This window comes from Chionomys nivalis, chromosome 19 (assembly GCF_950005125.1).
Source record: "Chionomys nivalis chromosome 19, mChiNiv1.1, whole genome shotgun sequence".
Lineage (NCBI taxonomy): Eukaryota > Metazoa > Chordata > Mammalia > Rodentia > Cricetidae > Chionomys > Chionomys nivalis.
In genome coordinates, this window is record NC_080104.1 from 33,316,023 (window position 1) to 33,342,855 (window position 26,833).

Consider the following 26,833-nt stretch of genomic DNA (forward strand, 5'->3'; position numbering starts at 1 on the left):
GACACCTGGAGATTTGAGTTTCTGTTGAAATGAAGAAGGTATGTAAGTCAATACACAGGCTGTCAAGTTCTATGAATTCCATCCAGATGTTTTTATCACCTCAGAATCACAGCCTTTTCAGAAGGCTTGTTTTTATTATTTTGAAATAAAACTGTATACTGTGAGCAGGAAGTGGCCTTAGAGATCATTATTTCAATCCTTCACTCAGAGAACTATCTCTACAAGAACACCTCTCCAGCCCCTGGATTTGACGAAGAAGCAGAACTCCTACTGCGTCTCAGAGATACACAGCTCCCAGCCAAGCATGGAGCCTTACTTTTTATGTAATCAGTGTTATGACTGAACACAGGAACATCACCATTTAGCTTTAGAATGAACTGAGTTAAACTGACTTACAGACATCTCTAAAAGAATAAAAAATTAACGTATCAAATGGAATTATGTTTTGTTTACAGGAGAGTCCCTTGGTACCTGCAGGAGATTGATTCCAAGACCTCCATAGATGCTAAAGTCTGTGAATTTATGCCTTATCTAAAAAGCCTATGCATGGCCTCCTGTGTACTTTAAATGATCGTTAGTTTACTTATGACACCTAATACAATGTAAATACTATGTTGATACCTGTGTTGTTCAAGAAGGGAGAAGAAAGTCTACATATGTTAGGTCTAATTTTTCCAAATATATTTTATGTATAGTTAGTTGAAATTTTAGATGCAGAATCCTGAGGTGTAAAATGCTACCTAGAAAACACCAAACATTTTAAGGCTCTCAGCGAGAATTCATCACTTCTCCAAGGACACACACTATCTGAACGTCCTCTCTGCTGCCACATTTTATTTAGCCAACAATGTACAATCAGTACTTGTTGGACTCGATCAAAATGGAGGCCCTGCTCCGCTCTCAGGAGAAGAGGTTCTCTGCAGTCAGAAGCACACCTTCTTCTGACCCTTCAAGACTCTCCCTTCCACAGCATCGTGATGCTGCCATATACTGCTGAAACTTCTCCCTAGGGTCCAGCTTCCTTCACCAGCTTTTGCTCCTTTAAGTTCCTCTGGATCCAGAGCAAGTCTGATGGCTGGATCTGCCATGGCTGAGCTCTGGGTCACTAGGACGTCACCTGATCCACAGTACAAAGAAATGAGCATTCCTGGCTGGTGAGTTCCTGAGTTACTGGCTATGAGGTCTGATTTCCTTTGTCAGGAAATAACATCCTATAGGAGACAGAACACCTGCTTTGCTTCCAAATCACAATGACACAGAAGAGCACATGACCAAAGCCAATGCCATTAATGGGCAGAAATACCTATGCCTCAGTTTTCCCGTCTGTATTAATTCCTTCAATAGAAGCAATAATGCCTGTTGTGTTTGTTTACTAACGACTAAAGAGAACGAAAGCAAGAGGCTAGCAATTACTAGTCATTTTTAACTACTACTGCTTATGGTATTCTGGATATGAATTTCATCCTAAATGGTTCATGTATTGCAAACTCGGTCTTCAGCTGGTGGCAATAATCAGAGAGTGCTAGAAACTTCAGGGAGGTGGGGCCTAGCTGTAGGGCATATGTCAGTGGGGACGGTTCGCAGTGGTGTCTTGCCCCTTCCTGTCCCGGCTTCCTGGCTACCATGAGATAAACATCCTCTGCTGTTTACCATGTTCTGTCTCCATAATGTACTGCCTCGCTACAGGCTCAGAAACAGAGCCAAGTGACTATGGACTAAATGCTCTGAAAGAATGAACTCAACGTAACTTCTTCTGCCCTTAACTTGTTTTACACAAACACACACACAGAGAGAATTAAACCAAGCTCGAATCAGTTTGCCCCAGGTGACGTACACCTTAAAGGGAATAACAAATATTACCTGGGTTAAACAACCAATTTATAAAAATTAAGAATCTGAAGTTGGAGAGATGGCTCAGTGGTTACTGACTGCTCTTCCAGAGGACCCAGGTTCAATTCCCAGCACCCATATAGCAGCTCACAATTGCCTGTAACTCCTGTTCAGGAGATCTGACACACTCACACAGACATACATGGGGGCAAAATAACATTGCACACAAAATAGAAATAAATAAATTATTTTTTAACAAAAAGAGTCTGCATACAGTATTTCTTCCTCTGATCATAAGATATCTGTTGTCCTCTTCTGGGGACAAAAGGAAGAAGAGCCCTCATCAGGGCAAGAACCTGACTCTAAGATAGCTCCTGTAGAAACAGAGGAGGGATGGGGGCGGGGGATAGTGGGAGATAGGCAGAGGGATTGGGAGGAGAACAGGAAAAGGAAACTGTGGTCTGGATGTAAAATAAATAAATTAATAATAATAATAATAACAATAAATAAGATGACAGTCACAATAAAGCTGAGGACCAGAGTAAAGGCCTGCCTGGAGGAGGACCAGGCTACATCTCCCCAGCAGACAGCTGTCAGGACCAAGGTGGAGGTTCAAGATAGCAGCAGAGATTTGAAACCCACACAGAGGTCAAGAACAATGGGGTTCAGAACGCAGCAGAGCCACCTGAGCCACCGTCTGGAGCAGCAGCAATGGACCATGAACAGGGTCAACCAAGTCCACAGTCTACAGGCATTCAGGTGTTTACACAGGAAGCAAGGTAATTAGGGTTAAAGAAAAAACTACTTTGATATAGAAGCCTCTTTTTCTCTAACTATCGTCCTTTCCCAACAGCTGCAAGTCGTCCTCTCTTCTCTCAGATCCAGAAACAGGAAGAGAATCGGTCTCTGGACAGCCAAGCCAAGCCAGATTGGATAGCAAGAATATCCCACAACATCAGGAACTACGTGCTCCCCCGGGGGACTTTCTCCCCGACAATGTTCTGGTGACTCTACTGTAGCGTGCCTGCTCAAATGTCCTCCAAGCTTGGACTCTTCTATCACCCGAGTCAGGAATGTGTGGCCTATGTTCTCCCCAAATCTAGATTCACTGGACAAAGGGAGGTAGGGGAACTTGAATTTGAACCCCAACCTCTCACACTGACTCTACTTTATCACCTCTTGGAGTAGAGGACCCTTGGTGACAAGATGGTTACGATTTGTTGGATGCTGACTATATGGTACTTCCCTAAGTCGGCTGTGAGAATATGTTTCCTGAACTTTCACATAACCCTATTTAGAAGATAGTATCTCGGTACATATAGTAATATGAAATCAGGCTGTAATAAAGGGCATTGGCCACAGGTACGCCTGTATTTGCCTTCTCATTGATCAATAGCTCTTAGCACCTGTAAAGGAATTGTCTTTTAGGGGAAAAAAAAACTAAGACAGTGGTAGGTTTTGCTTTTAATTGAGGTTTTGGGGTTTTGTTTTGCTTTTTGACATGGGGCCCCCTTATGTAGCCCAGCCTAGACTAGAATGAGTTATGGCGGCCTAGGTTGACCTTGAACTCATGATCTTCCTATCTCAGCCTTCCATCATCAGGATTACATGTGTGTACCATGTTGGACTGTATATTTGTTTAAGTTCCCTTAAAAAATTCTTATTGACATTTCTTTCCTTGATAGAGTAATTGTTTGTATCCAAATACCTAAACACTTTTTCTTTAATTTCTCATTAAGAGACTTTTTATATAAAACAATTCATTCCTCTCTAGAAATAAACCCATGAAATTTTGAAGCATGGTGAAATGATATTCATGCGTCACTGTCCCTCTATGACTAAACTATCTAGCTTCTGCAGGAACTGTAGCTGGGAACCCCTAACCCATGACAGTTCTTGGGAATCTCTGTATACTAAATATAGACAAGGCCCAAATCCCTGAAGTCTAACTCTGGCTTTATCATACGTACTTGCCAAAAGAATGTCATCCTGATAAGTCCTCAGGACTGGCCACACTTAATTGAATGTCCCCAACATGTCCGGCTTCCAACCAACTCCCAGGGATAAATAGTGCACTCTGGACTCTTGCTGTCTGGCCACATTAAGAAGTCCTTGATCCCACCACGGCAACGAAAAGTGCATAGCCATCAATTACATTAAAACTGTTATGTGGTAAATCTGAATACTGTATAATGAAGGGGGAATCAAGGGCTTCATTACAGCTCTAAAAGAGACAAGTAAAGCTATTTGGTCATGAGTTTATCACTGAATAGCGACCCTCAGGGTAACTATAATTAATATTTGAAAAGCCCTTGAGATGGGGTATGGTATTCGTGCTTATAAAATGCCTTTTATTAGAGGCCTTCCGATTCCTGAAGCTTTATATCCAGTACTGGCCCCTAATTTCATTTTAAACACAGAAGACGGGCATTCTTGTAGCTGCTGTGCCTCACTCTGAGAAGGTCCGTGTCAATCAGCTTATTTGCAATTACGGCAAAGATTCACCACACGCCTCCCACCAAGGCATAAGGAAAGAACTGAGGAGAGCATCCTATAGGCTCTGGGGTTTCCCTGGCTTCCTGTGTATGCTGTAGCCACATCACTGCAAGCCTCCTGCTGGGATAGCAGTCAGGAAGGGATGCGGTCCTCCTGTGCTCACAATCAAGTCACTCTGCCTTGCAGGATGGCTCTGCTGAGCATCCCTGTTGGTGCCCAAAGTTTCCACAGCGCCTGGAAACGCTAACAAAGGAATCCAGCTCTCAGAGTTCTCCAAGCTCCACCTCGGCCCTGGCTCCTCCTAATGGAAACCGGCTGCTGCCAGAGCAGCTTCCACTGGCACAGAAGCAGAGGTCACGGATGTCTCTGGGGGTCTGATGAAAGCTGCAGGATCCCTCCACAAAGAAGACAGAAAGGGAAGAAAGAAAAGCGCACCGACGATGTGAGGGGTTCCCTGACCTCCAGGTTAAGGATCCTGGGATTTACAAGGCTGAAAGAGGAAGAACAGGGCTGAAGGAATAGGAAGCATAGCCAGGAAAAAGGAGAGACCAGACAGAGGCAGCTCGTTCCCACAGCAGAAGCACTGAGAAAAGGGGCTCTCGTTCTGCATTTGACAATCAGGTCATCTAGTTCTGTTAAGGTTCAAACTCCCTGCCAAACGCCACAGAGTTATGTGGCTTCATCTAAAATGACCCATAAGCCCTAACCTTTGAGATCACTGTCCAGCCTATTACCATTCCCAGGTCCAATAAAGAAACACTGGGACCCAAATACAAATTTCTAGACCCCTTCCTCTGGAGTCTAGCCGATTCCTGAGAAACAGTTAGATCTGGGCAGCCTTGAACTACATCACAGCAATTAGCATGATTCCCTATAGGTATCCGCTTTCTCTAGCGTTAAAGTGAGGGAAAAGGGCTAGAAAGAGGATTTCGCAGTCCTTTTCCAGAAAGAGCCAACATTCTGACAAGTCAGTTGCTTCATAGTTCTGGTTGCTCTCCCACAGGACATGTTCCTTCCGAGTAAGGGTCACATTCTTTTCTCTGTATTACCAAACTTCACGCGCAGTAGGTGCTTACTCAACAGGAGACTCAGGGGTTTGGGTATCTGCGTCCTGCTGATCGAAAAACTGAAAAGCCTGACTACAGGCACCGCTGTGGCCAGGCTACTTGGGTAGACCCCGTACAGATCCTGGGTAAAAATCTCGTACTGAAAAAGCTTCCTACAGGATGTTAAAGATGCCAGAGCTTGATCTACTGTGGTCAGAAAACCATAGAAATCAAACCATTTCAAACGCTTAGATACCGAGAAAGTACAAGTTCTGACCTTCTGATTATTTGTCAAGGAAACCACAGAAAGCCATTAAAGGTAACACCGAGTTTGTGAGAATTCAGAGGCATACTGCAGGACTGTCACGAGGACTTATATCTAACAGGACCTATGGGTGAAGAGGCTGGGACAATAGTTTCTTTGACTGGAAGGCTGATGGGATAACCCAGGCAACAATTCAAGTCTAGATAAGGGATCTAGCAGCTATTAGCAAGTTTGTTCTATGAAAAGGAGGTATTTCTAGCTAGGTCACTGGGAAATTTTCAGCGGCTGGCCACTAAACTTTGGGAGCTCGAAAATATCTTCTTCAGAAAATGGAAACCACAGAAAAGGAAACAGTATTTCTTACACTGATAGAGGACCTGATCGTTTCGTTTCTAGATATTACATCATGTGATGCTCTCATAGCAGCCCTTGGAGATCAGTGATGTCCATTATCTGCATCTCCTCAATGAGACAACAACCTGTGGAGAGGTTAAGGACCATCCCAACAGTGGAGCTGAACATACGGTCTCAGGCCATGCTACGTCACCGACTTCATAAATGACTGTAGAGCAGGACTGTAGAGGCTTGTGTTGATCTGTTCATGCTACTGTTTGTTTTACCTTGAATGTACAGAAGCAGAGTCACATATAACTGTGTTACTGCTTCAGACATTTATTTGGTCTTGTTTGTCCCCTAAGGCATTGGAATTTGTGAAGTGAGTTTAAAAAGAAAGTCCACAGGTTCATGCTTATTAAATAACTGTACCTTCCCATCAAGTACCATCATAGAGGGAGATGCACATACCATTTAATTACTGGGCCCCTAAATCTCCTTCGCTGATTAGGAAACTTAAGTGGGGCCAATGACTTTCATAAGGTCAAGACATAAAATTTAAATGTGTCATATTAAAAATATGTAGGAATTCCTTGAGCATATGTCAAGTTAAAATTCTTTAGGAAAGCATTAGATAAAAGTTTTGAGCTTGAACACTTAGGCACATTTTAATACTTGATGATCCTTAAAGGACAGTCATTCCAAAAATGTACAGCAATGAAGCCTTCATATTTCCATGGAGAAGTCTTGTTCTTTCATTTTTGTCTCCGACAATCATGAGCTTCCACTGTTAAAGAAGAAATTGAGGGAAACTAGATTTCAACAAAGAAAGTCAACTAATAAAATATTAGCAAAAATTATTGTGCTACACATTTATAAGGCTCATTTACCGTGGCCAAATGAGATGTTACAAGAATGTAAGGCTGACTCGACAAATGACCATCAGTTACTCGATATGTTTACAGAATATCATCTCAATAGACTCTGAAAAGGATCTTTAACAAAGTCACTCCAGCACAGCAAAGAAACAGAAGAGAATTCTAGCCTAAGGGTATTTATAGAAAACCTACAGATAATATTACAATCCTAAACAACTGAAAGTCTCCCCACCCCCAAAGATCAAAAGAAAACCATGATATCTATTCTAACCACTCCTATTTGACATTCTATTTAAAGTCCCAGCCTGGTCAACTGAGCACGAAAAAAACAACTAGATTAAAAATGCAAAAACAAAATGGCTCTACCTGCACATTCACACAACCATGAACACATGAGATCTAAAAATACACCATTAGGATCTCAAATCCTAAGTAATACACACACAGTTGTATCCTACAAGTTTATTAAACACAATCCTATCCATAAGCCTATTACAATCGTATTGGCATAAAAACAAAGAAGTCGACCAATGGAATCGAGTAGAAGACCCTGATTTTAACCCACAAACTTATGAACACCTAATTTTTGATAAAGGAGCTAAAAGTATTCAATGGAAAAAAGAGAGCATCTTCAACAAATGGTGCTGGCAGAACTGGTTGTCAACGTGTAGAAGAATGAAAATAGATCCATATCTATCACCATGCACAAAACTCAAGTCCAAATGGATTAAAGACCTCAATATTAGTCTGAACACACTGAACCTGATAGAAGAAAAAGTTGGAAGTACTCTACAACATATGGGTACAGGAGATCACTTCCTACGTTTATCCCCAGCAGCACAGACATTAAGGGCAACATTGAATAAATGGGACCTCCTGAAACTGAGTAGCTTCTGTAAAGCAAAGGACACTGTCACTAAGACAAAAAGGCAACCCACTGACTGGGAGAAGATCTTCACCAACCCTGCAACAGACAAAGGTCTGATCACCAAAATATATAAAGAACTCAAGAAACTAAACTTTAAAATGCTAATGAACCCAATAAAAAAATGGGGCACTGATCTGAACAGAGAATTCTCAACAGAAGAAATTCAAATGGCCAAAAGACACCTAAGGTCATGCTCAACCTCCTTAGCGATAAGGGAAATGCAAATTAAAACAACTTTGAGATACCATCTTACACCTGTCAGAATGGCTAAAATCAAGAACACCAATGATAGCCTTTGCTGGAGAGGTTGTGGAGAGAGAGGCACACTCATTCATTGCTGGTGGGAATGCAAACTTGTGCAACCACTTTGGAAATCAGTGTGGCGATTTCTCAGGAAATTTGGGATCAACCTACCCCAAGATCCAGTAATACCACTATTGGGAATATACCCAAGAGATGCCACATCAAATGACAAAAGTATCTGTTCAACTATGTTCATAGCAGCATTGTTTGTAATAGCCAAAACCTGGAAACAACCTAGATGCCCTTCAATGGAGGAATGGATGAAGAAAGTGTGGAATATATACATATTAGAGTACTACTCAGCAGTAAAAAACAATGACTTCTCGAATTTTGCGTGCAAATGGATGGAAATAGAAAACACTATCCTGAGTGAGGTATCCCAGACTCAAAAAGAGGAACATGGGATGTACTCACTCATAATTGGTTTCTAGCCATAAAATAAAAGACATTAAGCATATAATGTGTGATCCTATAGAAGCTAAATAAGAAAGTGAACCCAAAGAAAATCATATAGTCATCCGCATGGAGAGGGGGAAGTAGACAAGATTCCAGGGCAAAAACTGGGAACTTGCGGGTGAGGTGGCATGGGGCAAAGGGGAAATGGGATGAGAAATATGAGAAGGGGAGGATGGGAGGAGCTCGGAGGATTGGGATGGTTGGGATATAGGAAGGATGGATACGGGAGCAGCGAAGTATATATCCTATCTAAGGGAGCCATCTTAGGGTTGGCAAGAGACTTGACTCTTGAGGGGTTCGCAGGTGTCCAGGAATATGTCCCCAGCTGGTACCTTGGGCAACTAAGGAGAGGGAACCTGAAATGACCCTATCCTATACTGATGAATATCTTGCATATCACCTTAGAACCTTCATCTGGCGATGGATCGAGGTAGAGACAGAGTCTCAATTTGGAGCAACGGTCTGAGCTCTTAAGGTCCAAATGAGGAGCAGAAGGAGGGAGAACATGAGCAAAAAATCAGGACCACGAGGGATGCACCCACCCACTGTGACAGTGGAACTGATTTATTGGGAGCCCACCAAGGCCAGCTGGTCTGGGACTGAATAAGCATGGGTTGATTCCGGACTCTCTGAGCATGGCGGTCAATGAAGACTGATGAGAAGCCAAGGACAATGGCACTAGGTTTCGATCCTAATACATGAACTGGCTTTGTGGGAGCTTAGCCTGTTTGGACGCTCACCTTTCTGGACGTAGATAGAAGGACCTTGGTCTTCCCGCAGGGCAGGGAATTTGGACTGCTCTTCAGTATCGAGAGGGAGGGGGAATGGAGTGGGGGGAGGAGAAGAGGAGTGGGGATAGGGGGAGGGAAGTGGGGGGAGGGCAATATTTGGGAGGAGGGGAGGGAAATGGGAAATGGGGAGCAGGTGGAAATTTTAATTAAAAAAGAATAAAAATAAATAAATAAGTAAAAAAAAAAAAAAGAAGAAAAAAAAAAAAAAGCCTATTACAATCAACAGAAAACATTTGGTAGCCCGTGATACAAAAGGACCTGAAACACTTACACACTCAATTTCATTCATCACGACCTGTGACAGAGAAATATGTCATTCAGAACTTACTTTCCTTTTTAAATGTCTTATGTAAAAGATCACTGCTTAGAAGAAGTAATTCCTGGTAGACACATAGTTCTGGAAACATGGAGGGAAAGAGCCTTATGTTTTTACTGACAAGGAAGCTAGTCATTTCCAATTAACGAGAATTAGAAATGGTTTTGAAGTAGCAGAAGATCTTCTGGGCCCATTAAAGAACAGCTAATCTACTCAAGTTTTAACTCTATCTAATGGGTTTTCTCCCAAGGACTTTACAGCAGTGGCAGCCAGTTCAAAACACTATATCCCAATGCTCACACAGATTAGAAAGCAATAACTCCATTTGTGATTGTTTATTTTATATTTTTACCTTATCCCAGTCTCATGAAGCTTAAATACCATTTAAATGTTTCACAGTGCTGTTGTGTGTGGTTTCCTGCTTCAAACTTAATGATAGTATTCCAACAGCACTGATAATATTTCTAAGTAATAAAACAAAACTTACAGGAAAAAAAAGTGTCCTTTTTAGAAAACGAATTACTTTAGAAATTGCAGCAAAGGTAAAGGGAGGCTAAGCCCACACTAAATGCCAGGCAACTCCTTCATCTCCTCGACCTGCAGGCCATAGGAACACCCTCACGCTAACTCATCAGTGGGCAGTTCTTCTCTGCTTGTTGTTGGTTCACATCGCTTCTTTTGCTCTCTAAAGATTTTCCCAGATCAAAGCCAGGTTCAAGGAATACAGGTCATGTTAAAAGAATCAATAAACATTTCTCTATAAACCAACTGATTCCCTTCCAATTAATATATTTATTTGACATACAATTTTAATTTTCCTATGACATGAAAAATTAGCTTATTAATTTAGCAATCAGGACATAATTGAATATACAGTATTAAGTCTTACAAGGCGGAAGCAAATTGGCTAACTATGAAATACCAAATAACCACATACTCCTAAACCAAACCAAACCTCTAATATCTCAAGAAAACTTTGTCTATTCAGATTGAAACATTTCTATCCTGGTTTTTATTGTTGTTGTTGTTGTTGTGTGTGTGAGTGTAGGCATGTGTGTTTCAACCAATCCCCTTTTTAGCCATGGATACTCAAAGATGGGATAAACTTCAGTAAAAACAGAAGCACAGGACAAAATGTAAAGATATTTTATAATACAGAACACATCACATGAGAGCTCTCTACGTTCTTCTGAAATATGTTGTAACTTAATTTAAAAATACTGATTAATAATAATGGAAAGTGCTGATGAATGGCTTGAAAGGCCATTATCACCACTTGCCGTGTCTCTGTTCCTAAGAGGACATCATGCTGGCTGGGGTCATCTGACCTACTGGTATGTTGGGCGAAGGAGATACTTTTTAGTCCACACTGTGGGATGAGGCTTGTCTGTAGGACTTATTAGGTCAGTGGAACAGAAGCATGTCACACATCATATCCTGACAAAGTTCCTTTTTCCCTTCAGGATGGTATGTTTCAAAAGACACGTATTTGCCAATGTGGCCAGCAAAGAACAGGCGGTAACTATCTGCAACTGTCGTGGGATGGAACTATATGTCAGCCACTGACATCTCTGGGGTGCTTAGGGCTTCAATATCACCTGACTGAGAAGCCCAAGAAAATCCTACTCTCAATGGAAGACACTGTTGGCCCAGATTTGGGGGGAAATCAGTTAAAAGAGATAAAAACTTAATGACTCATGCAGCACCTCTGAATGTCATTGAAGGAACAAAATAGATGTAACCACTAGTTCAGCTAAAAGAACTATTAAGCTGCCATCTAAAAGACCTACTGTGTGTCCACCTACTAACACAGACCTCATTTAATCCTGTCAGCAAATCAGCAGCAGTATTGCTTCCACGAATAAGCAGGAAACTGAGGCTCCAAGGGGTGAGGTGGCTGAAGAAAACACAGCTAATACAGGGACTACTGGGATCTGAACTCCTACAGGTTGGCTCCCAAAGTCCTTGCCTTTCCAGTTACCAAATGGTGCCTCTCTGGAATTTTGCCTGCCAAGTGGATTTTTCTAAATCTTCCTTAAAATTTAATTTGTCTTGTTCTCGAAGATCTTTAAAGAAAGCATCTATGGTTATTTCTGACATCTGTTTCAATTTGTCACAGTCCGTTATGCCAAGAATCTATTAATTTTACTTTACCAAACTATCTCACGACAGAAATTAAGCCCGTTTACTCTTTCGTGTTGCCAAAGCAGCACATCTGTATAGGGTCAGCCCTCCAGCGAGAGGACAGTCTGACTGGATGGGGAATGGGAGAGGCGGCGACAAGAGACAGGCTACATTTCAAAACAGCCGACACAGGTTCAGGTGGCTTTCCCGAGGTAGTGTTGATAGTTTTACAGCAGCACCATCATCACTGTTATTAATAGAGTTACACTGAGGTATTACAATAGATGTGACCAGCTGTGGCAAACAGTTGTTGCCATTTTCTTCCACCATAAAACTTGTCAAATTAGTGGTTTTATGGGCATACAAATAATTAAAGGAAAATATATAGACAGTGTGTTTTATACATAGTAAATATGGATAAAGAAGTGGAACCCAAAATGATAATGAACTGCAGACAATTCATGCACAGAGAAGCCTGCTAATTACAATTCCACCAGCCCACAATACTTGGACCCAGGATAGCTACTATGTTATTCAGATTTTTAACATTCACGATAAATCTCAAGATGCTTCATACACATCAATTAACTCCCGTGTCTGTTGGAGACGTCGGTGGATACGCCGGATAAATAAAAGAGATGTTTGACATGCACATGTGTAAATCTCACAAATATGTTAGAGTTGATGAGACCCTGGAATTCACACTCGATGACAGTCCTTAAGTGGGGCTTCTTATTGGACAGTGACTATGGATAGACACTTCCTGCGTGGACACACCAGTGCTACTATCTAGCCGTGGGTTTTGTGTAACGTGCTATGTTCCTTCGTTTCTCCATGAAGCAAAGAAGAGTAGAACCGACTTCACAGGTTATGAAGAACAGAAAATAACAAGCCACCTTTAATCCTAGCTCTTGGGAGGCAGAGACAAGTAGTTCTCAGTGAGTTCGAAGCCAGCCTGGTCTGCAAAGCAAGTTCCAGGACAGTCATGACTGTTACAAAGAGAAACTGTCTTGGGAAAGCAAACAAAAAAATGATACATTTGAAGACTCATGACCCTTCCTTATAAATAAGAGAATTGGAACCTCTCAGAGGTCAGTAGGTCTAACACTCCTCAACACCCATCGAAGGGCATTCCGTCACTAAGTGTCAGTCAGTATAAAATCCTGGGGCTCCTGGATGCCAGTCTTTTAAGTTTGAAAATAATTCTTAAAAATGCATTTTAAGTTCTCCACAACTAGACAAGTTTTCACTAATTTTTTTTTCTGGTGACTTAGCCTTACCCAATTACTTCTGAATCAAAATTACTTTCGAAACATTCTAATTAAATTACAGATCGCATGACAGATTTCTGCGGAAGCGGCTGATGCAGAGCTTCTCACCAAGTCACTAACAATAGCTATGAGACACCTATCTGTTACCTTTCACGGCGAGGATTCCTTCATACACAGCTCTGCAACGGCTGAACAGCTTCCTTTCCTTGCAGAAGGAGAGAGAGGAGGGAAAGAGAGATCCGAAGCAGGGGAGGAACATGAAGGAGAGCCCTGCACTGCCGAGGAATGTGCTCTACCATGGGCACAGTCCCTGCATCCTCATCTGGGAGCTGCCTCTAGAGGTGTTTCCTCTTCCCTCCAAAGGGAGGCCTTTCCCGGCTCCACTTTACCACATCACGCACCCCTCCTGCCCACTCATGAACCATCATACCGTGTTGTCGCCGCAGACACCTGGGCAAGAGCATCCAGCCCTGAACCCAGTGTCTAGGCCTCATAGTTCTCCAGCTTCCTCATCCTCCTCCTTCTAGCAGACTGCTCCCCTCTCACTGCCCCACACATCCCGGACCTGCTTCTCAGCCTTATCCCACTTTCCTGGACAGTCCTGTCATGTTTACCAGCACCCAAAGGCTGGGACTCTCCAAATCCCTGCTTCTATCCTCACCTTCGTCCTGCAGGTCAGGATCGTCCAGCAACTTTCCCGTCATCTACTCTAACTTCACAGCCCACATGCACTGAAACACAACCGAGTTAGAAATTCTTCAGCTTTCCTGCTCGGTTTTCACTTCCTATGTTCTCCATCTGATCACACAAGCTACATCTCCCAGAAGAACACCTCTGGTCCCATGATCTTGCCAATCCAGTCTACCCTCAGGTTCTGACAATGCCGTCTAAATGTCTCTCTACACTCTCCTTCTTCCCTGTCCTCCATGCTCACCTCTTGACTCTCCAGACATGGCCCCCTTCACAAGACTCACTCATGTACTATGCTTTCTAGAAATACAACCATGCAAATGGCAACCACTGTATTTACCTGCTCATTGACCTCCATGGCTGACCATCTACAAGAAAATGTTCCAGCTCCTTAGTTACCTGCTCATTGACCGCCATGGCTGACCATCTACAAGAAAATGTTCCAGCTCCTTAGGATGCCATGCAAGGTCCTTCTGGAACTAGTCCCCCACTTCATTTTCCAGCTTCCTCAAATCTAACTCACCTTCACCAAGCACCGTTACAGCCTGCTGCCCCCTTTGCCTTTGCTGACATCACAGTACCTACGACAGCCCTCTGCCTTGATTCTTCCTCTAAGACCCACCAGCTGTCACTCATTCCAAGACGTCTTCCCTAAATGGTACCGCCTTTTAAACATCCCAAGACATGAGGCAGGTAATTTCAAAAAATTGTTCCAAGCTAAAGAATAAACACATCATGAACTAGAAATTAGGTCTATTCCTACTTCTGTGTCTGGCTGTACCGGAGGCAGCTCATCGCAACCCAGAAACCTAGAGACCTAGAGAAAGAATGCTACAAAGAGCTGCTGAGAGTCCCCTAGACTGTACTCATACTGTGCTGCATTATTAGGTATAATATCTTAGGGTTCTAAAATATGGATTTTATCTTACTGAAGGATATAAGTAAGGAAAAGACTATAAATCAATTGCATAACTGATTATCTAAATATTAGAAACTGAAACGCTAGTTTCCTTCCATAATATAAATATTTATTCCCCCTACACACTTTTAGGTTAGAATACAAAGTAATAGGTTTGTTTCATCATGGCCTCTTCATGGATGTGTCCTTATACATTGTTCTTATTCATCTGTCCCCCAAGAACAACCAACTGCCTCTCCAAATATTTTCTATCCACACTTGGAACCTGGTACTCCACATTAGAGCTTTAAATCAAGGGAAGGATGTAACTGGGTTGTAAATAAAACTCAACAGCTTTCCCAGAAAAAAAAATGGTATTCTGCTCACCAAAGGAAATTCTACTTATTTAAAAAAGGAAGGAAAGGCTGGGCGGTGGTGGCACATGCCTTTAATCCTAGCATTCAGAAGGAAGAGGCAGGTGGATCTCTGTGAGTTCAAGGCCAGCCTGGAGCCTGGTCTACAGAGCGAGTTCCAGAACAGGCAGGCTCTAAAGCTACACAGAGAAACCCTGTCTTGAAAAACCAAATAAATAAATAAACAGATAGATAAATAAATAAATAAATTAAATAAAAACAGACAGACAGATAGTCCTTACGCCACAAGATAACCTGGCCTCATGGGTTATGGCCATCCTTCTGGGAAGGACTCAGCAAGCTTGGCAGGCTTGGCAGGCAGCTTGGAAGTGAACTCTCCCACGTAGCTCTACTAACTTCAGCTGTACCATTGGAACCTGGAGCCACGCAGCACACATGGGTCACAGGCTACATCCCAGGCCAGAGGGCCAGGACTATAACCAGTCTACAGACATGAATTGTTAACCCAAGGGAGAAGGCATTCAAGTTGGCTGAATGATGATGCAGTGGTCCCATTTCAGGGGATGGTGTAGCTCATTTCCTAGAAGACACCTAGCGCTCATATTCTGTTAGGAGGGTCTGCAATGGCAAGTCTTGCCTTCGCTTGAGTTCTTGTTTCTACCTCCCAGCAGGGCAGGAAAGGGGCATTTCAGAAAGTGAAAGGACCAAAGTCTCAGCATCCTGGGGAGACATGGAAAGTCTAGCAAGGTCTGTCTACCAACTGGATTCAGAACACAGAGTCTCTCTGTAGGTAACCACAGAGTTGGCAGTTTGGGGATGAGTTGGCACTATGGGGATGCATGCTCCTCAGGCTGAGTTCAAGTCCTCAAGATCTACCCACACTTTACACATCCAAAGTTCCAAGAAATGACACAGGCAGCTTCCATCCCATGGACAAAGGCTGCCTCCATCCTATGGGACATGGTAATGGGAAGATAAGCAAGTTAGGCCCTGCGCTCACAGCCAAAGCAAGGGTTCTGAGTCAACAAGCTGTGTGATGGCACCCAAGTTCAGCACCCAGTTGGTCTCTGTTAGCTTATTTTCTTCTTAAGGCTCTCCTGACCTAACAGAACAAAGCTCTGAGTCTAAAAATGTCCTTTATTTACTTATACTTGGGGATTGTCTATATGACCAACTACCCCATTATCTGTATTACATATTGATAGCCAGATACAACTTGAAAGAGAATGCACTAATTAGAAGACACAAACCCAGGCGAGATCAGTAACTACAAACTTGATCACCTTAACATGCACCTACTCTATGTACAACAGTCTCCTTTGCTGCTCCTCACAATATAAACAAGGTACATTAGAAGAAAATAATGCTGCATGCTCAAGACATGATTACACCAAATCAGTTACCACAACGGCCTGTGACATGCTAGGTAATAAATACCATGCGCGCAAAGAGCACGAATAACATTCATAGCTCCAACGACACTAAATACTTCCTGCGAGCGCTACCTTCACCAATTTTCAAGCCCTAAGGCCACAGATTTAAATTTGCCCCATTGTCCCCAAAGCCATTTTTCTTTTTCAAATCTGAAACATTAAATTGCTTACATTCTATCTTAGTCCGAGAATGGAAGTGTGTGGGGGCACGTGTGTGTTCACATGTATGAGCACACCCCCATTAATAAAATACAGCCAGTGACCTTCCCACAGACCTCATAGAATATGCAAAGCTAGCTATGCTGTATTTCATTAGCCCCATAGATGCTTATTTTTCTATTGCATTAAGGTTGGGTTAAACAAGAAAACGGCAGTGAAGTTTCCCCCACCTAACTGATCCATGGTTATCCAGTAATGGCAAAGAGAAGCGTATCCGGTCACATTGCTATAGAAGGTCCCTGACTGGGGAATCGAAAACCTACCCTTGGCTCCCATGGAGCTTGAAATGAGATTTCTCCTAGAACACTGGGAAAGCCATAATTTAGGACTGTGGCCACTAAGTAGGACAACAATTCTGTAAACTGTGGCTACTCTGTAAGCTCCTACCTCCACCCTTCCCTCCCAAAGGCAGAATGGATGAAAAAGAATGAGGACATCTGATCTCCATTCTGGGCATCTAGTATGTGTCCCCACAGATCCAAGAGGTCTGAGGACCGTCTCAATGCTCCGTGTTCCCTTCAGATGCAGCAGCGATAGCTTATCTAGAGAAATGACAAGGACTGAAAGGCTATAAAATGGGATCGGTCTATTTATTACAAATTGTGTTTGCTCAGGTTTTATGTTTATTTCCTACTATGTCCCCACTAGGATATAAATAACCACCCCCTCATTCATCAGAATAGTATTTTTAAAAGACACAGTGATAAAACAAATGTTGCCTCTAACTAACCTCCCAGCATCGGGATGTTACTATGCAAGTCTCCCCCAGCTGGAAAGAGAATTCAAAGTCTTCTGAAAGGGCATGTCTTCAAAGGCATGCTTTCAGGCCTTGCAAGTCAATGGCTGTTCCGTGACGAAGCATCATTACCCAAGAACTCATCAGAAATGTAAACCCAGGGCCCCACCTTGGTCCTATTAAATTAAAATCTGTATTTTAACAAGATCCCTGGGCTATCTGGATACCCATTAAAGTTCGGGAGCATTCCCTGGATGTCTACTAAGTCTGCTAACCTCTACTCTCAGAACGGCTTTCTATGGCCTTGCTCTTTAATTCCTCTGGATATCTTCTACAGGAAAAAAAATATGTATTTTTCCAATTTGAAAACAAAAATAGATTATTTCTCTGAATTGGAGCTGATCTACTCCAGGAAAGCGTTTTTCTATCTGTCAGGGAGCTAATTAACATTTCAATGAACACTGACAGAAAATTTGTCTGTCACTTCATAACTGAGGTAAACAGCACAGGTATGACAAGAAAAATTTAACTAAGACTAACGGGCTCACATTACAACCCCCAGGGGGTTCTGAAAACTAATTTCCTGCCCATAAAAAAACAAAAATAAAATTATTTTCAGTCTCAAGGTAAGCACATAACTGAGAGTGGAAAAGTTAGTGTGGTCTCCAAATTAGAGTCATTTTTGTTTACCTCCACTAACAATGAGCCTCCTGGGGAGAAATTATAGGAAGAAGTTTAAGTCCCCTCCCTGGCGTTCTCCACCTGTCAGTAGAGAGTCTGCAGTGGGGGAGATACCCAAGTGAATACAATTAATGCCTTCTGCATGCTTTGACTCCAGCTTCCCAGGAATGGGAAGGGGCTCAGATGTTAGCAGCTGGAAGGAGTCTGTTTTGTGTGCGGCCCCTGTCACTGTGATAAATACCATTACCAAGAGCAACTTGAGGGGGAAAGGGCTTACGGGCTACAGCCCATCATGAAGAGGAGCTGAGGCAGGAACCTAGAGGCAGGAACCTGGAAGCAAGAACTGACACAGAGACCACAGAAGAACATCGCTTACTGGCTTGCTCTCAGTGGCTTGCTCAGCTTGCTCTCTTCTATCGGCTATACAGTGCCCACAATGGACTAGATCCTCCCACACTGATCATTAGTTAAGAAAATGATACACAGGGCTGGAGAGATGGCTCAGAGGTTAGGAGCACTGGCTGCTCTTCCAGAGGTCCTGAGTTCAATTCCCAGCGACCACATGGTGGCTCACAACCACCTGTACTGAGATCTGGCACCCTCTTCTGGAGTGCGGGCATACACGGAGGCAGAATGTTGTATACATAATAAATAAATAAATCTTTTTAAAAAATGAAACACAGACATGCTTGCAGGCCAGTCCGATGAAAACATTCCTTGGACTGGAGCTCCCGCCAATTCAAGTTGTGTCAAGTTGATAAAAACCAATCAGCACAGAGTCACGGGGATAGCCCACCACTGCTGGCCCACTTATCCAGGAATGTCTTTCCCCTATGACAGGCAACCACATCCCTGATCAATGCTCACACAATACTCTGGGGCATAGCCAACCCAGAACAAACCCCCACCCACCCGCACATACACCTAGTGTACCACCTTCAGACACCCAAGACCCCTTAGAACATCCCACGCGTGAGTAATTTTAGATGAAAACTCATCACTCTTCTTAGGTGGTGTGGTATCCTCATGGCCTGCTATAACTGTGGGTTTCATTTCTAATGCACCTAAATTATGATTAGCCTGACATAATGTACCGAGACCCACAGTGCCAAATGAAGTCATGTGATGTAATGGTAATACAATATATTCAGAGATTATGTAATGGTTCATACGTCTTAAAAAGTTGCTAGTGCAACCATATTTATCTGCTGGACTATGATGCACCAAGAAAACCTAATCCCCACTCAAGTACATTCCTGGGTTCCAGTGCCAAGCAAAGAACTGTGTACCACACACAGCTGAAGTGAACCCCATGTGGTCTCTCAATTAAGTTTCTTTGTTTATAAAAAGAAAAGACAATTTAAGGAAGCAAAGGGTCTAAACGAGCCATATTTGGCACTCACAGAGTCAGAGTAACTCATGCTTTTATTACTTAACATCACATCTGTATAAGGTAGGCCAGAATAAGCACTGTCATTTTGTTTTAAGTGATTAAGCCAAGACTTAGACTGGGGTGGGGGGTACTGAGTTGCCTCTCAAGGGCCAAACAGAGAGCAAGACTGAAGCTAGTTGAATTCAAAATCTCCAATTACATTTCTAGACAAAAGGGATCAGCCAATGTTGAAAGCAAATTTTATGGATGTTTTGCTTGGAAATGAAAGAAGGAAACATTATTTTATATAAAATGATATTGTGTTTTTATTGCCTTAATTTTGCCACCCAGGCTTTCTTCCCCCTTCCAAACAAAACCTAGACAAATCTATTCCAAATTTCAAAATCCTATTTAAGCATAAAATAATCTAGAACTTCATACTGAGAAATGGATTTGCTGTTCATAACTCAACTGTTATTTTAACCTATATTACGCAGAAAGGCCTGTTGAGTTGCTAATCTGAAGTGTCATTGATTAGACATTCTGGCTCACAGGGACATTCTCCCAAAATAGATCCTTAGCATTTTATAACCCTCCTACATTCCACAAAGGAGAATCTGGAACACAGGAAGCAACCGTTTCCTCACACGTAATAGCATCTTCATTGTCATCAAAAGGCATCTGATTAAAACCCAAAGACATCCAATGTGCATCCTTTCCTTTATCCCCACATCCCCGTCTCCCACGCCAGCACTCATCAGCTTCACATCCTGAACTAACCAGCCTCCCCACCTTGCTTTCCTCAATCTATGCCACACACAGACTCCCCCTCCCCCGAATGGCTGCCAGTTACTAAACAAGAGTGGTCCGTGTTCTCCTTCCTACTTCCTCCACACTGCCACGCACAATTTCGGAGGCAGGAATCTCCGAAAACAATTTCACCCTAGAGCCTGTTGAGGCCCCTCATTCCCTACACACACACACACACACACACACTCAGGGCAGACTCGCGTAAATGCTTTTTTTTTTTTTTTTTTTTTTAATATTTATTTATTATGTATACAATATTCTGTGTGTATGCCTGAAGGCCAGAAGAGGGCGCCAGACCTCTTTACAGATGGTTGTGAGCCACCATGTGGTTGCTGGGAATTGAACTCAGGACCTTTGGAAGAGCAGGCAATGCTCTTAACCGCTGAGCCATCTCTCCAGCCCTCGCGTAAATGCTTTTAACCAATGAAAGCCTCCTCCATAGACTATATCGTCACTTTTAGCCAATGAGAGTAAAGGTCAATCAGCTCCAGGAAACTCAAGATGCCCCTGCTTGGCATTCCCATCCTGCCTCAAGGGCCATGTTTGTCTGTTGGGTTTTCGAGACACGGTTTCTCGGTCTCGGTGTAGCTTTGAAGCGTGTCTTGACAGGAGCTCTGTAGACCAGGCTGGCCTCAATACCACAGAGATCCGCCTGCCTCTGCCGCCCGAGTGCTGTAATTAAAGGTGTGTGCAAGGGGAGAGAAAGCCACAAAAAGAAGCCTCAAAAAGTAAGATGGTGGGGGGGAAAAAAAGGTCCAGGAATTTGAGTGCCAAGAAGTTTCTGGAGTCGCCTGACATATGCAAAGCCTGGGAACCCTAAAGGGCTTTGTGGAAACCTGCCCCCCCCACCCCCCGGCTTGTTTCCTGGGAAGTGATCTGAAAAGTCAAGAGCGTTGCTTGGCCATTGGAAGTGCCCTTAAGCCATTATGGTGCAGTGGTCTCCTCCTGCCTCCTTTGGCAGCAATGACAGGAGAGCAATGTATCCTCATCTTTCCCCAGGGAGTAACTTTTTCTTCAAATAAACACCACACTCCGTATGTCTATTTGCACAATTCCTTCCACATGGATTCTCTTCCCTCCTTGAAATTCTACTTCCTCAACATGTATTTCAGCGCCACGAAGCGATGCATAGTTTACTCTCAACAGGATGTGCCCATGCCCCCTCCAGCGGGCACTATCTGCTTCCTATTTCTGATATTTATGTAAACTCCTAAAGGACCCTCTTCTTTGTATCCCTTATAAAGGGGGTCTCAAATTGCAGGCTTCAACCCATGAATAAGAAAGTTTTAAAAAGAAAAAATACATAGGAAGATATCAGAATGTATCACATTTAGGATAAATGGTATCTCCTGGCACCCCTATTTCAGTTACATGTACTCATGTTTACCGGAGTACACATTTAGTTTCAATTTCAGTGTTAAACTTGTTTTTCAATAGTCTCAGTCCAAAACATTCAAAAGCCTGTAGTATTTCTCCAATAGCAATGCCTACTATGTGAACATCTACTGAGTCGGCCACGCTGATGAGTATGAAGCAACACATGCATTATGATTTCTTTTGCCCTTTTGAAGTTTTATTTATGTGGATGTATCTATGTGGGTGTATGCTGCAAATGCCCATGGAGACCAGCAGAGGGCAATGGATCCTCTAGAGCTGGAGATACAAAGTTATATAAGCTGCCTTGTGTGGGTGCTGGGAACTAAACTCAGGTCATGGGAAGAGCAATAAACATTGTTGACTGCTGGGCCATCTGCCCTGTGTGTTACAATGTCAGAGGTTTGGCTTTAAGGCTGTGTGGAGTGCCTGTGTGAAGAGAGGAATAGGGATGCTGGCTTGTGTGAAGTTTGTGAGGTAAGACACAGCGTGAGTAATAGGCAAGCTCTTAATACTTATTATTTCAATCTTGATCGACTTTCTCCCTAGTAATGGAAAGGTGCTCGTATTTAGAGAAGAGCAAATATGAGCTGGTTTTGGAAAGTTTTCCTCATTTGCCCAAACCATCTCATGGTGACTCCTAGTGGGAACAAAGTTGGGTAAAACATGGGTTGCACATGTTGTTGTCTAGTTTTAGACTAGGGAGTCAAAGGAGTCTGTATTTGGGACTAGGCTGGGTGGTAGAGGAGGCAAAGGCAAAATTTGAGTCTTTTCATTATTATTATTACTTTTTTATTACTTTTATATTTTTTAAAAGGTTGCCTTTGGAGGAGAGCTGACATAGTATCATCTTGAACAAAGGCTGGGAGGGGGTCTCAAGAGCTACGTTTTAGTGATCACAGTGAAATTACCTATACTGTGTATTTTTTAAACACACAGAACCTAGGCATCGTGAGATAATTTTGGCCAACTAGAAAAAGTTGTTTAGGTATCAAAATAAATAAGAGTATCTTCCCAGGGGTAGGGGGTTAGCACACACCTTTAATCCTAGCACTCAGAAGGCAGAGGCAGGCGAATCTCTCTGAGTTTGAGGCCACCCTGGTCTACAGAGCTAGTTCCAGGACAGCTAGGACTGTTATACAGAGAACATTGGTCTCAGAAAACCAAACTGAATAAATAAAAAAACAAACAAACAAGCATATAAATAGATAATAAGAGTATCTTGCTGTTAACTTGCTACTCCTCTCTTCACAGACAGGTGTTTCTTTGGCGGGGGTGGGGGTGGGGGTGGGGGGGTGGGGGGGATTCTATGATGAAAGAAAGGAAGTGCCCAGTGGTCTTTATTTAAAATTCATATCTCTTTTCACAAGTTAATTAACAGGCATAAGTTCCTAACTCATAGTATTCTGTTTTCAGTTTTGTTTTTTGTTTGTTTTTTTTAAGATCAATACCATCTAAGGTTCTGGCCTTCTCTTTTCATATTTTGACACAACTTGCAATCGTCAAGGTCTTGCTTTGTAATTCTTTTAAAAGCCTCTCTTCATCAATTGGAATTTTCAGTATTCTGAAATATGCCTAGGATTGATACCAGAAAGTGGGCCTTGAAGCTAATTCTTAATCAAGTCTGAACTGTGTGAACTCGGGCAAGTTACCTGATCGCTCCATCTTCAATTTCCCTGTCTGAAAAAGAAAAGAAAAGAAAAGACCAACAGCAGTACTTATTTTGTAAGTTTCTTGTTGAAGAATAAATGAGCTAAAACATATGATGTACATGTCACTGATAAGTCATACTATTCGGTAAATATCAGTTTTGAAATATCTGCTGTCATTTTTTTTATCTCACTATAGTTACCAAGCAGTTTAAATCTATTTTCTCATCTATAAAATGAGAGTACCATCACTTACCACTTCAGAGATATTATCAGCTTCAAACAGGAAAATATGAAAATATCAGACACACAGAAAGTAATCAAATACATTAGGTGTGAGTGATGCCTGTCTGTTACCCCAGAACTCAGCAGGCTGAGCAAGAAAGATTGCCTTGAGTTGGAAGCCATCCTGGTCTGCACACCAAGGCCATCTCTCAAAATCAAACAAGAGGGGAAGAAAGGGAAGGAGAGAGCGAGAGATAGAAAGACTTTTTTTAATTTTTGATCACTCGGGAACTTAAAAGTAAACTATAAACATAAAATTTTTAATAAATCCTAAAACTGAGTTAGAAATGCCATGCAAAAAGTGATCCATAACTAAGAAAATGTCCAACACATTAGAAATGTACACTCAAATAGTTTGTCTTATCTTTAAGTTTACCTGAAGGTAAGCTTTTGTAAATGTAAATTCTATATCCGCAAAATTAAACAGTCTCTTAAGCCAAACCGTTCTACTGTCAACAGTCAAGACATCCTATGTGCTTTCATAAGTCATAAAAATGTATACATATTGGAGTGCACAGCAGCTTTACAAGTGCTTTCAAGCTGTGGTTATGCCTTTAATGCTAAGACTAGTGAAACAGAAGTAAACTGATCTGTGTAGTTCGAGGCCAGCCCATTCTACAAAACAAGTTCCAATACAGCCTGGGCTACGTTGAGAGATCGCGTCTCAAAATAAATCAAAATAAATAAAAAACAAATGAATAACAACAATTTAGATGAGATAAAGTTCAGGTCAATTCAGCAGAAATTCTGTGACAGTGTTCTGGGTCATTTGTTGGGGACTGGAGACACAGCTCGAACCCTCACCCCAAAAGGTCTACAGGTTATCACTGATCATCTCAAAATACAACTTATAAACACCTACGGGAGTTCAATTTGAACCACAAAACGGGTGAGCAGCAAAAAAAGTATCTCAAAACAGTAAGTTCTTCCCTTTGACTACAAGGCTGCCTAGATTTTAAAAAAGCAAAAGTCGTCTTTAAAAGACAGTTGTTATCTGGAAAGCTATTGAATTCGTGCCAGAAACCAACATTTCAAAAGGTAAACCTGTAAAATAATAGCTATCTGTAAATGAAAGGCTGAAATAACCCCAGGAACAGCAACACAGTAATTAGCAACTTTTATAGAGTAATAACATGTTCCATATTCTCTCTACACTAGCTCTTTGAAGTTGCCAGTGTAATATATACAAGTTTTATTGCATCAGAGCCCATCCTCGTGTGTTTTATAGGTGCTAGCATTATGCAGAGCAAGCTGGAGTCACTATCGGATCTTTTATAAGAAACGGCCCGATAACGCGCAAGCTTTGTGTCTAGTTGATTTTGTTACACCTGTCTTTAGGAAAATAAAAGTCACCGCGAGCCTAAATCACTGAAAAGAGCCACATGGCCACATACCATCGATGTACGAGCCATAAATCATAAAGCAGTTTAGCTTTAAAATTGTGCACTGCATATTCATGTGCACACCACTTGCAGTTTTAGACACATGTGAACTCTTTACTGAATTAAAAAGAAGGAAACCGCTCCACAATCAGCGATTACCAGAGGCAGAACAGAGAGCAGTTAATACGCTTGTTCCAGCAGATGTTCATCCCCGTAAATATTAAACATAACACAAGTTCCTCCAGGAATATACAAGCAGTAATTTTAGCACCTGGATAGGGCTGGTTGGAAACATTTAAGAGGGTGGGGGGCAATGTGAGGGATGCTGAAGCAGCCAATGGGATTTTTTTTTTCAGACAACTGCAACTGGAATTCAATTGCTTCTACCTGTGATTTACCTACAGAAGCTCCCCAATGTGAGCATCCCAAGAATCGGGACCCCCAAGTGCATTCCAGGCTGCCGGCTTTGAGCTTGACAAAAAGGGACTGGGGTGAGGAGTGAGGAGGAGTTCAGTCCTGGGAAGGTGTGAAGAAAAGGTGCAAAGGGATTGTGAACCTCCGGGAAAGGAGTCTCCCTGGGCCAAGGCCTCTGGAATTCGGGTATGGAGACACACTGGCCTCCTGCTCCGGGTGTTCACTTTTTCATCTCGAGTGGGAGTGGGTAGGGCAGACGGAGGGAGGATGCAAGCGCCAAGACTCGGGGCATGAAGGGAACAGGCTAGAGAGCATCCTCTCAAAGCACTTCGCAGCGGTACCAACTCTAGGGGGTCACAGGGGTGAGCCTGAGGTTCTCAGAGAGCTGGAAGGAGCACAATCCGAAGGAAAGGAGCTGAGAGGGGCTGCGGGATGAGGGACGGGTTCTTGGGCATCAGTGACACGTTCTAAAAATCGCTTCCTTTTTCCCTCCACCGCTGCGCTCCTCCTCTGGCACCCAGACCATCGGCCCCTTGAGCTGGCGCAGGCAGCACCGAGGGGAGGGGACAGGGAGGGAGACCGACAAATTGACGGGAAGGCGGCCGTGCATCCAGCCCGCCAAGGCTTCAAGGAGCCGGCTAGGCGGGCGCCCCCGACCCACCCCACCCCCACGGCGGCGGGCACCCAGCGTCCCGGCCCAGGTGAGGGCGCGCGGGGCCGCCGCGGCTCTCCGAGCATCCAGCACCGGGACTTACCACAGCGACTCGAGGTCCCATTCCTGGAGCAGGGCTAAGTCGAAGCTGTCCATGGTGGGAGGTGTCAGCACCGCCGCCGCAGCCGCTGCTGTGTCCGCCGCCGCCGCCGCCAAGGCTCGGGCCGCCCGCGCGCTGCAACGAAAGGCGCCCGCTAAGGTGCATCCCGGCCGCGCCCGAGCCGCCGCCGCCCGCCCGTCACCCTTCCCCGGCTCGCGGCGCCCGGCACCCCCGCGGCCCCCGACTCCCGGCCGGCCCGGCGTGTGGCAGCGGCCGGCGCACTCACCCGCTCGCCGGCTCGCGCGCAGGCACACTCGCTGAGAGCCGTGAGCTCGACGCGCCGCCGCCCCCTCCCGGCCTGCGCCCGCCCCTCAGCCCCTCCGCCCCTCCGCCCCTCCGCCCCTCCCTCGCGGCGGCCCGGCCCGCTGCAGCCGCCGGCGCGGTGCTCTGCGCCCGCCCGCCTCTTTCTCCTTTGGGAGGCGCGTGTGCGCGGGCGAGGCCGAGGCGCGCGCGCGTCGTGAGCCCCGCGCCGCGCCCGCCCCGCGCGCCCCTGCGCTCCCCGCGCTCCCCGCGCTCCCCGTGCGGCTCTTCGGGGTCCCGCGCCCTCTCTCTTGCCCTGACGCCGGCCTCCGGCTCGCCCTCATCCGCGCCCCTCCATCTCTCGTGACCCTCAGCAGCCCTAAGGGTTGCAGGGGACGTCCTGCGAGAGGGAGGGAACGGCAAGGAG

At 43.8% G+C, this 26,833-nt stretch overlaps 1 protein-coding gene across 3 annotated transcripts in view; it reads right to left on the reverse strand.

The window, feature by feature from the left end:
• Aff3 (ALF transcription elongation factor 3) overlaps positions 1 to 26,431 on the reverse strand; it is a 462,391-nt gene extending 435,960 nt beyond the window's left edge. For all 3 annotated transcript variants that reach the window (XM_057751149.1, XM_057751148.1, XM_057751147.1), the window contains exons 1-2: positions 26,393 to 26,431; positions 26,110 to 26,241 (exon numbers count right to left, since the gene is read on the reverse strand). In XM_057751149.1, coding sequence (XP_057607132.1) covers positions 26,110 to 26,162 — 53 coding nt within the window. In that variant the 5' untranslated portion in view covers positions 26,163 to 26,241; positions 26,393 to 26,431. The remainder of the gene's footprint in view (positions 1 to 26,109; positions 26,242 to 26,392) is intronic.
• Between the last annotated feature and the right edge of the window lie 402 nt (positions 26,432 to 26,833).